This window comes from Rana temporaria, chromosome 7 (assembly GCF_905171775.1).
Source record: "Rana temporaria chromosome 7, aRanTem1.1, whole genome shotgun sequence".
NCBI lineage: Eukaryota > Metazoa > Chordata > Amphibia > Anura > Ranidae > Rana > Rana temporaria.
This window is the reverse complement of record NC_053495.1, coordinates 117,187,454-117,202,372: the sequence shown is the minus strand read 5'-3', so window position 1 is coordinate 117,202,372 and position 14,919 is coordinate 117,187,454. Positions and strand designations below refer to the sequence as shown.

Below are 14,919 nucleotides of genomic sequence, written 5' to 3'. Positions count from 1 at the left end.
TAACAAGGCATTAGCTGCATTGCCCATCATCAGTTTCCCAGAGGTAGCATGGGCAGAATGAATAGAACTTGTGAGAGCAGCAGAACCCTCCTCTAGGAGATAATGGACTTCAGTTGGTCCAACTAAGTGAATCCATTTAGCTTCATATGTGCAGAATAAAAAGTCCTCCAAGTTAATAAGCCTAAAAACCAAGAGAAGGGAAATCAGGTGAAAATATAGTTGGAATTGTTCATTCACACTTTGATACATATGCCCCACAGGATTACAAAGATTTCTTTTCTATGTAGATCATTTTACAGAAATTTTCTCCATTTTAGATGTTTCAGGTTTTTTTTTTTTAAACTGCTGCTATAACCATTCCGAATTCTTTAAATATATAAATTCAGTGGAATGTCATGTTTTAGTGTTCTGCACAGAATATGTAGCTCTATTATTACTAGCTGACTGGAGGAGCTATAATGAGGCATGGCTGCCTAGGCCAGTCTAATTACCTGAATGGAGAAAGAAAAAAGGATCACCAAGTGAGACCTAACTGCTGTGCATGGCTGTGCTGGTCATCCAGCCTTTCCATTGGACATTAAAGGGGTTGTAAAGGTTCGCTTTTTATTTTCTAAATAGGTTCCTTTAAGCTAGTGCATTGTTGGTTCACTTACCTTTTCCTTCCATTTCCCTTCTAAAAAAATTGTTTCTTTGTCTGAATGTCTAACTTCCTGTTTCTCCTCAGTAAGCTGTTCTGGCTGACTAACCCCCAGCCAGATGATGGGGCAAGCTTACTGAGGAGAAACAGGAAGTGAGAAATTCAGACAAAGAAAAAACATTTAGAAGGGAAATCGAAGGGAAAAGGTAAGTGAACCAACAATGCACTAGCTTAAAGGAACCTATTTAGAAAATTAAAAACGAACCTTTACAACCCCTTTAACTAGGGAAAAGCAAAAATCAATATGTATCTTGGTTAGATTTACTCTGATACATAATAATAATTATAGTAATAATAACAAAAACAACAATAATGAAAACAATAATATTATTATTGATGTTGGTGTTGTTATTATTATTTTAGATTTTATCATTTTACTTGTTGCTGTTATAATTATCCTAAGCATTTATTATTATTACTATTATTATTATTTATTTATATTTTGTATTATGATGATCATCATTTTTGTTATTTTTAGTAGTAGTATTTTAGTTGTTATTATTATATTTGTTGTAGCTAATATAATCCTAGAATTACAAGCATTCATTCAGAATTTACAATCAGTTTTGATGCTATTTCTGTAGCCAGCAACCTCTGTCACTTATGAAATAGACTGACAGCAAAAGCGTCTTTATTATCTTCCGATTGGTGTTTTGTTGTTACATATATGTGTATGAACGATTGTGATTGTGCGATCTGTGTGATCTCAGGCAAGGAGAACCTTCAGCAATCAGTGGCAGTGATAATGCAGATTGCTGTCATACACACAAACGTCTCTGCTTTGATATATATGTATTAACGCTCCGATCATGTGCCACCTTGCAGCCTGAGAATAGACACCAATGTATATATTTTTTTCCTTAAGATCATTATCATCATAAATCCTATATTTATGTAATGGACAGCCTGTAATCAGCAGACTTGAAGCACCCACCCAGCTTGGCACTGCCAGACAGGCACATGTTGTGGTACCCAGTTATCTGTACATATGATTTCCATACGAGTTAATAAATAAAATATATCATCCTTGCCTGCTTGCCAGCTCCCTTTCTGCCATTCAATCAATGGAATTAAGCACGACCCCTTCTCTGTTACAGAGCATAAAAGCCCATGTATTTTAATCACCTATAGATTACTCTATCTGTATTGCCTTTGATGGGTTATTAGGTGACTGTGTGTACTGTTCACACCAACTGACAGGCATTTAAAGCAGGGGTGATTGGTGTACAGGTGAGGAGGGATGGTGATTGACAATATCCGATTGGTAGTATGGGTGTATGGGGAGAAATCCAGCGAAATAAACAGTACAGAGAGACAGTGAGGGTAAATGATATGGATAGGAGGAAGGGAATATAGATCACATACAAACTGGCAGAGAGAGCCAGTCTCCTAGGCAAGACATCTTGTTTGTTTTAATTAGCTAAGGGACTGTCTGCAGTAAGAAGGACCAGCCCACAGCTCATGCCAGAACCCAACATATCCCCAGTTCTAAGAGCTTATCCCTCTGACACTGAGGAGGCATCAGCTGGACCTGAGCAGCAAGAGAGCAGCATCCAGGACAGCAAGCAAGAGAGCAGCAGCATCCAGGACAGCAAGCAAGAGAGCAGCAGCATCCTGGACAGCAAGCAAGAGAGCAGCAGCATCCTGGACAGGCAGAAGGAAAGAGATCAGCGACTTGTTACTACAGAGGACCAACAGATCAGCATCCACTCTGCCATAGCCTAGCTAAGGGCTCCATCACTGCAGCACCAGGTACTCTACATCACACGTCTGTCCAGAAACTCTTTGCATTTACTATTTATTTTCAAGTTATAAAAAACCCAACATAATGCGCAATTTCTGATTCCCACAATTTAATGCATTTCATGCATTAATATAGATAAAAAGTCTATATGCATGTATACTAAATATATATATATATATATATATATATATATATATATATATATATATATATATATATCTATCTATCTATCTATCTATCTATCTATCTATCTATCTATCTATCTCTATATCTATATATATATATATATAAATCTATTCTATCTATCTATCTCTATATCTATATATATAAATCTATTCTATCTATCTATCTATCTATCTATCTATCTCTATATCTATATATATATATAAATCTATTCTATCTATCTATCTCTATATCTATATATATAAATCTATTCTATCTATCTATCTATCTATCTATCTATCTATCTATCTATCTATCTATCTATCTATCTATCTATCTATCTATCTCTATATCTATATGTATAAATATATTTTATCCATCTATCTATCTATCTATCTATCTATCTATCTATCTATCTATCTATCTATCTATCTATCTATCTATCTATGATAAAAAAAAATATTATCCCTGCACATTGCTGTTTATTTTGCCATTCGTTGTATTTTTCTCACATTCCACTAATAAGCACATTGCCTGCATAGCGGTTTTCTATAAACCCTTGGCGTGTGTGTATTCTATAAAACAGAATATTAACGATCCCCTACTCTCTCTTTAGCAGCCACATTTGTTTTAACGCTGCCGATGTTTTCTTTTCTTTTTTTGTTTTTCTTGATTTTACTATTTTAACTTTCGTTAAAAATTTTACATTGCAGGCTGTTGAAGGCTGATGTTGAAATAATAGTTTTGGATATTTGATTATTTATTTATCCTTAATGTAATCGTTTTTTTCCCTGTAGCATAAGATAACATTTCCTAACACATAAGTCCAATTCTACAATAGTAGGGATGAAAAGGAAAAAAAAATAATAATAATAGAATAATAGATATAAATGTATTTGAATCTGTATTTGATGTTGATCGTTTTAGTGGTGTGTGGATGGGGCCGGTGTAATTTGTTCTGGTTGCCCATATGTTCTATGGCTTTATAATCCTGATCAATCGGCATGTAGCATCCACCCTGCGACCATAACCTACTTTTCAATAGAACACACACATGGCCCCAGGTACACCCAAACACCTACACTGCCATCCACGTGTGAACAGATGAGTTTGCCACTGCCTAATCTGCACAAAGTAATATATATATATATATATATATATATATATATATATATATATATATATATATATATATATATATATATATATATATATATATATATATATATATATATATATATATATATATATATATATATATATTCACAAACTGCTAGGATTCAGATCTATTTTTCTAACCATGTGCCTATCATTTTTAAACCCTACCTAAAAATAACTGCCACTTTTTAAAATAAATAAATAAGGACCCATGTCCTGTATGTGCTAGATTTTCGAATTGAGCTGGTAGTGTGTATGTGGCTGATCAAAGGTGCATTTTCTACATTTAAAAGTGCCACATATATCACTAGGTATATAGATGATGTATAATGTTTCACTTTCTGTTTATATTCGTGTAGGTCCAGGATGAGCATGTTGTTTGCTGGCAAGCAGGGATCAGCAGTCCTCATTATCTCCTCTACTTTGTGCCTTGCTCTGTATTCTGCTCCTCAGTAATGGGCTTCTAGGGTCCCATGTGAGCTGTGCCAGTGATCACCCTCCTGCCTGCTCACTCACCTCACTCACCCCCCCCCCCAAGCTCATCCTGTCCAGCTGCCATTACACAATATCAGTGGCCAGTCCCATCACACAGCACACAAGCCTTCACGCTACAATAAGCTTCAGCCTCTCGCCTCTGGCCACAGCTAACAAGGTATTTATGGGCAAAGTGATACCATTTGGACAGCAGCAGAGACAGCATCAGTTCAACGAGGGGTGCTAAAAGTAGACTGACAAATTCTCTTCTTAATAATAATATTCATTATTATAATTAGGACTCTTGTCAGAAATACATTTAGAGAAATACAATCTACAACTTCACTGCAAAAATAATAGGGGTTATGTGATACAATTTATCAGATCCAGTATGACATCTGGAGGACAAAAAAATGACATCTATATGACATAAAAAGCCCTGTGATTCTATGCATACACCTTTGTGGTAAGGAAACAAAGCCTAGACAAAGATCACCAATTCTCTATGAAATTAGGGTCCTGCCATTGGAAATGTCGGGTGCGAATGGTAGAGATTGTTTAGGTTCACTAAAGAAAGATCAATTATAGAAAAATATTGTCTGGTATAAACAGGTCAAATATCCTGAAGGGGATCTTTTGTATAGATTATAATTAAATCGTATTGTACATTAAAGTTAGTTGTATTTATTATCTCCATTGACAATCATCGTTTGTTTCTTGTGCACCTGTAGTGGTGTTTAGGGTGGAGTAAATCTAAAATAATAATAAAAAAAAAATTGTGCAGATCTAATTGTGAAGTTAATAGAAAAAGCTTAAACAGGAACAATTATTTTAGGATGTACATAGGGAATATGGGAGTTTACATTGGGAAAACACGTCATCATCACACAAGAAAGATGTCTGTCCCTCAAAAATAATAATAATTTATAAATACAATTTTATAATCTCTATATCTATGGCCAAGAACAACATATGTAAACCTAGGAAGCGAGTTCGTTTACTACAAAACCTTTCATGTTCTCATATATCAAGTTGTATTTATTGAATGTGTGTGTGTGTGTATATATGTCTGTGTGTGAGTGTATATATATATATATATATATATATATATATATATATATATATATATATATATATATATATATATATATATATATATATATATATATATATATATATATATATATATATAAAGGATTAATGATGATCCTAGACTAATCATGCATTTGTATTAATCCTACACTATACTCATATATACATGTATCATTCCTAGACTATACTCTTATACACATGTATCAACTCTAGACTGCGTGTATATATATGTATCAATGATCCCAGACTGATCATATATATGTATCAATGATCCCAGACTGATCATATATATGTATCAATCCTAGACTACTCATATATAGGTATCAATCCTAGACTACTCATATATAGGTATCAATCCTAGACTACTCATATATAGGTATCAATCCTAGACTACTCATATATAGGTCTCAATCCTAGACTACTCATATATAGGTATCAATGATCTTAGACTAATTTGTGTAATAGATGTATGGGTAGCATAGTATTGTTTGCTGTTAATATTCCTATACACTCTTGCAATATAATCATTATACATTATGGTGGCATATTGAAAATTGTTTTGGCCGCATCAGATGTCTGATAGCACATGCAGGGCAAAGAGAATACAAATCACATGCCAGCCATCCTGAAACTTGGCATCGGGGATACTTTGGGTTGATTTAGTTGAAAAAAAAAAAAAGACTAATAATCGAATAAAAAGGGCATATTTATGTGTAGGGTATATTTATGCAGCAAGGTGCATACACTGGGATTGATTTACTAAACTGGAAAGTGCAAAATCAGATGTAGCTGTGTATGGTATTGGTAGCCAATCAGCTTCTAACTTCAGCTTGTTCATTTAAGCTTTGACAATAAAACCTGGAAACTGATTGGCTTCTTTGCAAAGCTGCACCAGATTTTTTACTCTCCAGTTTTAGTAAATCAACCCCACAGTGATATAACAAAGTAAAGTACAGTGCAGTCAGTGTTACACCCCAAGAGCCAATCAAAACTAAGTTCATATTTTTGTACAGACATCAAATGATCAACTGGTTGTTGTGTCAGTGATGGTGTGGATTGTGTTAGTAAATCTTTCTTTCTTTTCACATAGACATGCTGGCATTGTACACAGACATGTAGAAATCTTTTAGGTCCATTGTATGGCTCTCATCACATATAAAGGGCTCCCTGGTGTGTGTCAGTGCAGGCAGAACACTGTCCACACCATGATGATGTACACTTGGCTCCATTCTCTCTGCTCACAGCTTGCTGCATCCCCCGGCTGTCAGGAGGGACCATCCAGCGCCTCTTTACTTCCACTCAATTACTAGGAATCACTTGTGCTCCGGCTTTAAATATTTATAGGCTAAAGAATGGCAGGATTTAAATCTGTCTTCCCTATGAGACCTCCTGCTGAGGCAACATGGAGCTGGCCATACATAATATGATTTGCATCGGCCGATTGCAAGAAATGTAACCAGAATATTGTGATAGGTGGGGCAGTCTCAAACAAAACCCCTCCCTCGGTGTAATAAACAATACTCCTCAATACTACCCATAAGTGCAATAAACAATACCCCTCAGTGTAATAAATAATACCCATAAGTGCAATAAATAATACTCCTCAGTGTAATAAATAATGCCCATAAGTGTAATAAACAATACCACTCAGTGTAATAAATAATGCCCATAAGTGTAATAAACAATACCCCTCAGTGTAATAAATAATACCCATAAGTGCAATAAACAATAGCCCTCAGTGTAGTAAATAATGCCCATAAGTGCAATAATCAATACCCCTCAGTGTAATAAATAATGCCCATAAGTGCAATAAATAATATTCCTCAGTGTAATAAATAATGCCCATAAATGCAATAAACAATACCCCTCAGTGTAATAAATAATACCCATAAGTGCAATAATCAATACACCTCAGTGTAATAAATAATGCCCATAAGTGCAATTAACAATATCCCTCAGTGTAATAAATAATGCCCATAAGTGCAATAAACAATACCCCTCAGTGTAATAAATAATGCCCATAAGTGTAATAAACAATACCCCTCAGTGTAATAAATAATGCCCATAAGTGTAATAAACAATACCCCTCAGTGTAATAAATAATGCCCATAAGTGTAATAAACAATACCCCTCAGTATAATAAATAATGCCCATAAGTGTAATAAACAATAACCCTCAGTGTAATAAATAATGCCCATAAGTGCAATAAATAATATTCCTCAGTGTAATAAATAATGCCCATAAATGCAATAAACAATACCCCTCAGTGTAATAAATAATACCCATAAGTGCAATAATCAATACACCTCAGTGTAAAAAATAATGCCCATACATGCAATAAGCAATACCCCTCAGTGTAATAAATAATGCCCATAAGTGCAATAAACAATACCCCTCAGTATAATAAATAATGCCCATAAGTGCAATAAACAATACCCCTCAGTATAATAAATAATGCCCATAAGTGCAATAAACAATACCCCTCAGTGTAATAAATAATGCCCATAAGTGCAATAAACAATGCCCATAAGTGTAATGGGTTAGACTGGTCCCGGTGTGAGGTGCTTGGGTTACAAGTTGGTTTGAGTAATCCAGAATGAATGGACTGAATTAACAATCTGCAACAATCTGTTCCAACAATTATGTTTGAAAATATTGGAGATTTCTGGCAACAGTCAGGAATGGGACACTTGCACTTTCTTTCTCTCCTTGAGGGCTTTGACAAGGAAAGTAAAAATCAGCATTCAGGGAAACACAGTGGATGGAGGTGTCAGGAAACATGCAGCAGCTGCACAGTCTAATCCCACAATGTCACAGCGAGATATAAACAGAGAATAGTCTTCCTTTTTCTTTATTTTTTTCTTTCTTCTCCTCTCTCTCTCTCTCTCTCTCTCTCTCTCTCTCTCTCTCTCTCTCTCTCTCTCTCTCTCTCTCTCTCTCCCCTCTTCCTCCTTTTACCACCCCCATATCTTCCCCCCATATGTCCCCCTCCCATTTCTTTCTTTCTTTCTTTCTTTCTTTCTTTCTTTCTTTCTTTCTTTCTTTCTTTCTTTCTTTCTTTCTTTCTTTCTTTCTTTCTTTCTTTCTTTCCTTCCTTCTCTCTCTCTCTCTCTTCCCTTCCTCTCTTTGTTTCCCCCCTTCCTCTTTCTCTCTGCCCTCCTTTTTCTCTCCCCCTCTTTTTTTCGTCTTCTATTCTCCTCTCTCTGAATCGTTTTCTCTCTTTTCTGCCCCACCCCCTCTCTCTTTCCTATATCTTTTTATCTGCCCTTTTCCCTCTCTTTCTCTTCATTTCCTTGCCCTCTAATTATCAGATTCTCTCCCTCTTTCTTCCCCATCCAATTATCATTTTTCCCCTTTCTCTCTCCTTTTCTCTCTTCCTTCTTCTTTTCTTTCCTCTCTTTTTTCCCTCACTTTTGCTGTCCCCATTTCTTGCTCTCTCTTTTTTTTCTTCTATCTATCCCCTATTTTACTCCTTTACTCTCTCTCTCTTTCTCGTTCCCTCCCTTGTGGCTATAAGCTATAGTGATATAGTGATATATGTGGACACAGAAAACTCCCTGGGACACTTATTAGACAAAGTTACACAACAAGATGTGATGTAATGTAGAGTGTGCTTCCCATGTGGTAGAGCAGCCATCCTGATCAGGACATCCCTGTGACATTGTTTCGTCCCACAGAGGTTCAGCTGATGCTCCCAGCCTCCTGGCTGAAATAAATAACTGAGAATGAGAAGGGGGCAATGGTAACCCCCCAGCCCCACTTGTCACCACTTGTCCATCACTGTAGGCTTCAGCAGTGCATGACAACCTTTTGTTTTGCCTAACAAATTGTGAGCCCCTCCTACCCGGAGATGAGAAATGGGTTGGTTGGTGCTCCTTCCCAAGTTTGTCTGACCAGGTCCTGTGCAGGCAGATCAGTGGAGGGAGCTTCTCCTCTCCTGGCAGTGTGCCCTGCAGAGCCCCCACCCGTCCTTTACCTGTCTGTGCCCCCTATGTTTGGCTGATGCTCATTTCTTACTGTGTCTTCAGGAGGACCAGGACTGCTGCCTGCCACATCTTCTTCTGGGCTTGGATGCTGAAGGACACCTCTGTATATGGAAATTGTGGGCTGCAGAACAGAAGAAAGTGCCTATCCCTTCCGACCAGCAGCTATGCTCTTCCACGGGATAACCGGGGGACATATACAAGGGATCATGGAGGAGATGGAGAGAAGGTCCAAGTCAGCGGACAACCGCCTAGCCCTGGCCAAGACCATCCAAGTCAATGGAAGAGAAACTGTGAGTACATCTGTGCAGAGCCCACACCCGATCCACCCCAGACCCACCCGATCTACCCCAGATCCACCCGATCCACCCCAGATCCACCCGATCCACCCGATCCTCCCCAGATTCACCCGATCCTCCCCAGATCCACCCGATCCACCACGGAGCTCTGTCCTTCCTAGCTTTATCCCTCTCACTTACACATCATTTATTTTGTCCCCTACTCTGCTATAAAATCAGGAATTCAGTCTTAAACCCAATATTATACCATGGTAATATCTGAGCATACATAGTACATATATCTGGTTTCTACAATTCCTAATTTATCATACTAATAATCATACAAATACATATTTTAAACTGTTTTGGAAGGAATTTGTCCATTCAAATATATATATATATATATATATATATATATATATATATATATATATATATATATATATATATATATATATATATATATATATATATATATATATATATATATATATACGGTATATATAAATGTATAGATATTTGAATGGACAAACTCCTTCCAAAATAGTTTAAAATGTTTATTTGTATGATTATTAGTATGATACATTAGGAATTGTAGAAACCAGATATATGTATATAAATATATTTATATATATATTAACATATATAAAAAATATGTCACATAAAACACACTATCTCTCTCTCTCTCTCTCTGTATATATATATATATATATATATATATATATATATATATATATATATATATATATATATATATACACAGAGAGAGAAAGATAAATAGATAGATAGATTGATGTAGATTGAGAGATGTATAAGGATATATTCATGTCTCTGAGTTCATTGCATTACTTTATATTATTTGCCTTCTAAGGGGACATGATTTAATACATTCTATCTATCTATCTATCTATCTATCTATCTATCTATCTATCTATCTATCTCTCTATCTATCTATCTATCTATCTATCTATCTATCTATCTATCTATCTATATCTATCTATCTATCTATCTATCTATCTATCTATCTATCTATCTATCTATCTTACTATTTATTTGAATATACATTAATATGTACATTGCATTAATCAGTGGTCTAGTGCAGCTAATCTAGATAAAATATTATTAAAATAATATAAAATAATTAATATAAAAAACATAAATATAAAAACCATGAGAAAAACAACAATAATTATACACATGATTTAAATTACAGCAGGTATGACTGTAACTGTTTATATATATATATATATATATAAATCATTTTTTCCCCTCTATATGACTATACCTATTGTTTTTATTTATTTTTTTATAAAAAATATTTGCACTTGTAGCAAACAACAGGAATATATAAAGGGCATATTTTAATTTCCATGTGTTTTCCTGATACTTGTTTTATATGTATTTTATGTGTTCTGCAGCAATTAAACACTTCTGTTATATGTTTTTCAAGAAAAGGAAAAACAACAGCATAATTAAGAAATGCCTTTTTCATTCAAAATACAGTATTTGGGGTTACAAAAAGAAGATTAGGGTTTGCATTGCATTACATATGTATTCTACAACATAATTCTTACTGTATGAACAATCTTTGTAATTCATATATCTCACATATATTTATTGTATACAGACTTTTATCACAATTGTTTCAGTAGTTGCATTACCAACACCACTATTTTCATAATTATTATTATTCTATAAAATAACAACACATCACATAGCTTAATAAACAACATAATATTTTCATTAAAAACACGCAAATAAACTAAACCAGAAATCAGCCGGAGAAAGCAAGACAATGTTAATTGGGGTCAGTATAAAAAAGAGATTAGACAGAGATCAAGCCTCATTAGTGGATAAGGGATATTTTTTTCTACTTTAATAAGCTCTCTAGGGAGATATACAGACAGATACTAATGTGTTAATATCTATGAATATTGAGAATCTCTGCCGTTTTTTTTTTTAAATCAGTGTCTGATTTAAAACAAAGAAAATAAATAGTATTTTTGAACAATGAGTCTTGGACAGGAATATGAAGGTTAGGGTTGATTATTAGCCTGCAAAAATATATTTAGCAGCAAATAACTCCAGTACATATTTTGGGTTTAGCTGACGAGCCCATCATGCATAACAAAAGTATTATTTCATAAAGCTAAAAAATATGTTAAGGGGATTAACAAAAAAAAAGCTCATTAATATTTTCTGTCACATCTTTTCTTTAAAAATTGGTTTTGCACTTTATGTAGTAACATACAAATATTACAGCTTAAAAACAAAAGATCTTACAAACAAAAAAAAAGTGGGAAAATTAGCAATTTGAAATTATATAATTTTGTGACAATAACACATTTTATTACATTTTTGTTATGGAGTTTTTCATTTAGTGTGTGTGTGTGTGTGTGCACTTTATTTGCCTAAGTACAGCATGGATCTTTTGAAGTATGATTGGTTATAATACCTTCATACTTTGCCAAATTGTGTATTGTGAGATTATTTTACCACATTGCCTTCAAACTCTTTAACCCTCTATAATTTTAAGTTTATGACCCGTTATTTTAATGTAACAATCATAATTTACAACGTAAACCAAGGTTATCAAATCAGTGTTTTAGAAGACCACATTTGCCCCCCCTTTGTTAGTAGATGTTTCTTCCAGCCCACTTTTTCATTGACCTTTATCACTTTGTTATGGTCTTAGTGAGTGATGATAATGTTGTCCATTGGTTGTAACTGAAACAGAAAGTGGGACATTTAAAACACTGTATAATTCACCATTTATGAGAATTAAGAACAATATTATTAAGATCGATATTGTAATTGTTCATTTCAATCTTTGTATCTGTGCCACAAAACTATGAGGACAGTCTGGAGTGAATAGCCTGAGATTGTTGAATACTTCCTAGTATTCGACTGCAAATAAAGATATCTTTTCAAAACTGGCGTAAGACTTACAACTATGGGAATTACATACTTAAAAGCAAAAGTAGCCTTCTGAGTATTATCTTCTGAAGTCGGTGCGTTTTCCTGCGTCAGATGACTTTGACATGTTTGATCTACAGTGTGAGTGTATACTAAATGGTGCAGGTTTTTCTCCAATTCAGTGAGTTGTGTTTGCTTCAAATGCCAGATCTGGTTAAGGGGAATTCTTCTCCAAGTAAAGGATGACTGGACATGTAGCAGTTCCCTGACTGGACAGAGTAGTATAGTTTGGCTGGCTTTTCAGTGTGTAAATGTAAATGCAATACACAACACACTTTTTTGGCCAATTGAAATATTTATTTATTATTTTCAGGTATTAAGAAGTGTACGCAGCTCCTGACTTTATGCAGCTTTCTGCTAGAGAAGAGAGTCTAAACTATAAAAAGTTGTTTGTCAAAACCAATGGTTTTACACTGCTGGAAATAGCAACACCACTTTAAAATCAATGACATTACTTCATATGTGGCAAATTTACTTTAAGGCTCCATGCACACTGTAATAAAAAACGTTGCTTCTACAGGAGTTTTGTGTTCTGCCTGTAGAAGCAACTCAATGTTACCCTTTGTGTCCATACACATTAGGACGTTTACAGGCATATTTTTGAGAACAACGTTTAGAGGCAAGGAAAAAAAAACCTTCTCATTCGCGTTTCTGATTAGAGCTCACTGGCAGAAAAAACGTAAAACTCTACTAAATTCATCTAAACTTTGTACAAAAAATGCTCCATATGGAAGTTTTTTTAACAGACATTTTTTTAAGCCCAGTGTGCATGGAGCCTTAGTGCAATTATATACAACTATATATATATATATATATATATATATATATATATATATATATATATATATGTATAAAAACTCACCGTAGATGTCCCGTACCTGTGGCAAGCATGAGCTGATGTAAAACTTTGATGCATCAAGCCATATATATATATATATTGATTTTAATGTACTTATGGATAAGCCAGTGAGTGTAAATTCTTAATGTGAAGGATGAATGTGATTGAAAGATGTCCCACAAATTATTTAAAAACAAAATAAATTTTCATACCTTGCACACAAATAGCTTTATTCATTTGAGGTAATAATCGCTCTTTTTTTTTACCCAGTTTATAAATAAAGTTGCTGTTGGAAGACATTTTGGCCTGGTAGACCTTTAATAAATTGAACACCAAAATCACAAGAATATAGAAAGACACAGAAGGATTCCCTGCTTTCATCTTTTACGGGATAAATTGAATCAAAATCCAGTGATATTTTTTTGTTGGAAACAACTTAGGGAAAAATAAATCATACATTTTTCCTGAGCTTGCTCACATTGTTACTGGCCAGGGTAAAAGTAACACTTTAAATACACCAACCCCCAAACTATGCATAGCACTAACCATATCCACATGCAAAAGCACATAAGAAGCTGGGTTATTGGCCCTAAAAAGTAAAATTTTCAATACCAAGAGTTCAATATCATAAAACCAAACTTTATCCAAAACGCCAGCCTAGATTCTTTGCCTAAACCAAGTCCTAAACATATCCCTAAAACTAAACGTAACCCCTAAACCTAAGCTTACTATACCCCCTGTATCCAACCTTAATCTGAACCTAAACCGATATCTCTAAACCTTACTAATAATTGTTATATTGAAAAGGAGTATCTTGACAAAAACTGTATAATCAAACCAATAATAATGCCAAATTATACAGAATGTGTCTTAGAACCATAACACAGTAAACCCAGTCTTCTGTGGCTAAAACTCTGGGGACAAAATAATTTATTGTATTGATCCAAAAACATTGCCCCCCCCCCCCCACACACACCATAAATGTATTTTTTTTGTATACCTTTATGTCATAAAAAACACATAAACACGCTAGTTTTACAGTACAAAGGACTTTTGCTTTTACTTTACTGCACACATTCTGCACAAAAACACAGCATTAGCTATGCACATGTATAATTTTACAATTTCCCGTAAGCATTGGACTGTATCAGTTAACCTTGTAGGAAAAATCTCTAGCTGGATTATAAATGAGGCAGACTGTAGTGTAAGTATGAAAAAAATGCATCGAATTGATTAACACTAATAATTTAATCAGATTCTACAGTAAAAGCTGTAATATGATTTATTGTTTTTTTTTAATAAGTTATGGTAGAACGTGTTGGAATGATCATTAGGCATAGTGTCCCAAATATGAAAAATCCTTCAAATTAGATCCCTAATTCTCCAGCTCCAGGGAAGTGTGGTACCCATAAAATGTACTGTGTGGGATGGAGTTATGCAAATAGCAGTGCAGGGGTGGAGAAATGACTCCGTGGTTTACAAGTAAACACACAACATTTTGTTTTGTACAGAAGGAT

The 14,919-nt window shown here is 34.5% G+C and overlaps 1 protein-coding gene across 5 annotated transcripts in view; it reads left to right on the top strand.

Annotated features, from left to right (window-relative positions):
* Positions 1-1,837: 1,837 nt before the first annotated feature.
* Positions 1,838-14,919, top strand: part of LHX9 (LIM homeobox 9) — a 99,392-nt gene continuing 86,310 nt past the window's right edge. The window contains exons 1-2 of one of the 5 annotated variants that reach the window (XM_040359878.1): positions 1,838-2,449; positions 9,356-9,603. In XM_040359878.1, the coding sequence (XP_040215812.1) occupies positions 9,421-9,603 (183 nt within the window). In that variant the 5' untranslated portion in view covers positions 1,838-2,449; positions 9,356-9,420. Of the gene's footprint in view, positions 2,450-4,354; positions 4,414-9,355; positions 9,604-14,919 lie in introns of those variants that run through there. The other 4 variants (XM_040359876.1, XM_040359880.1, XM_040359879.1 and 1 more) reach the window with 4 other exon arrangements.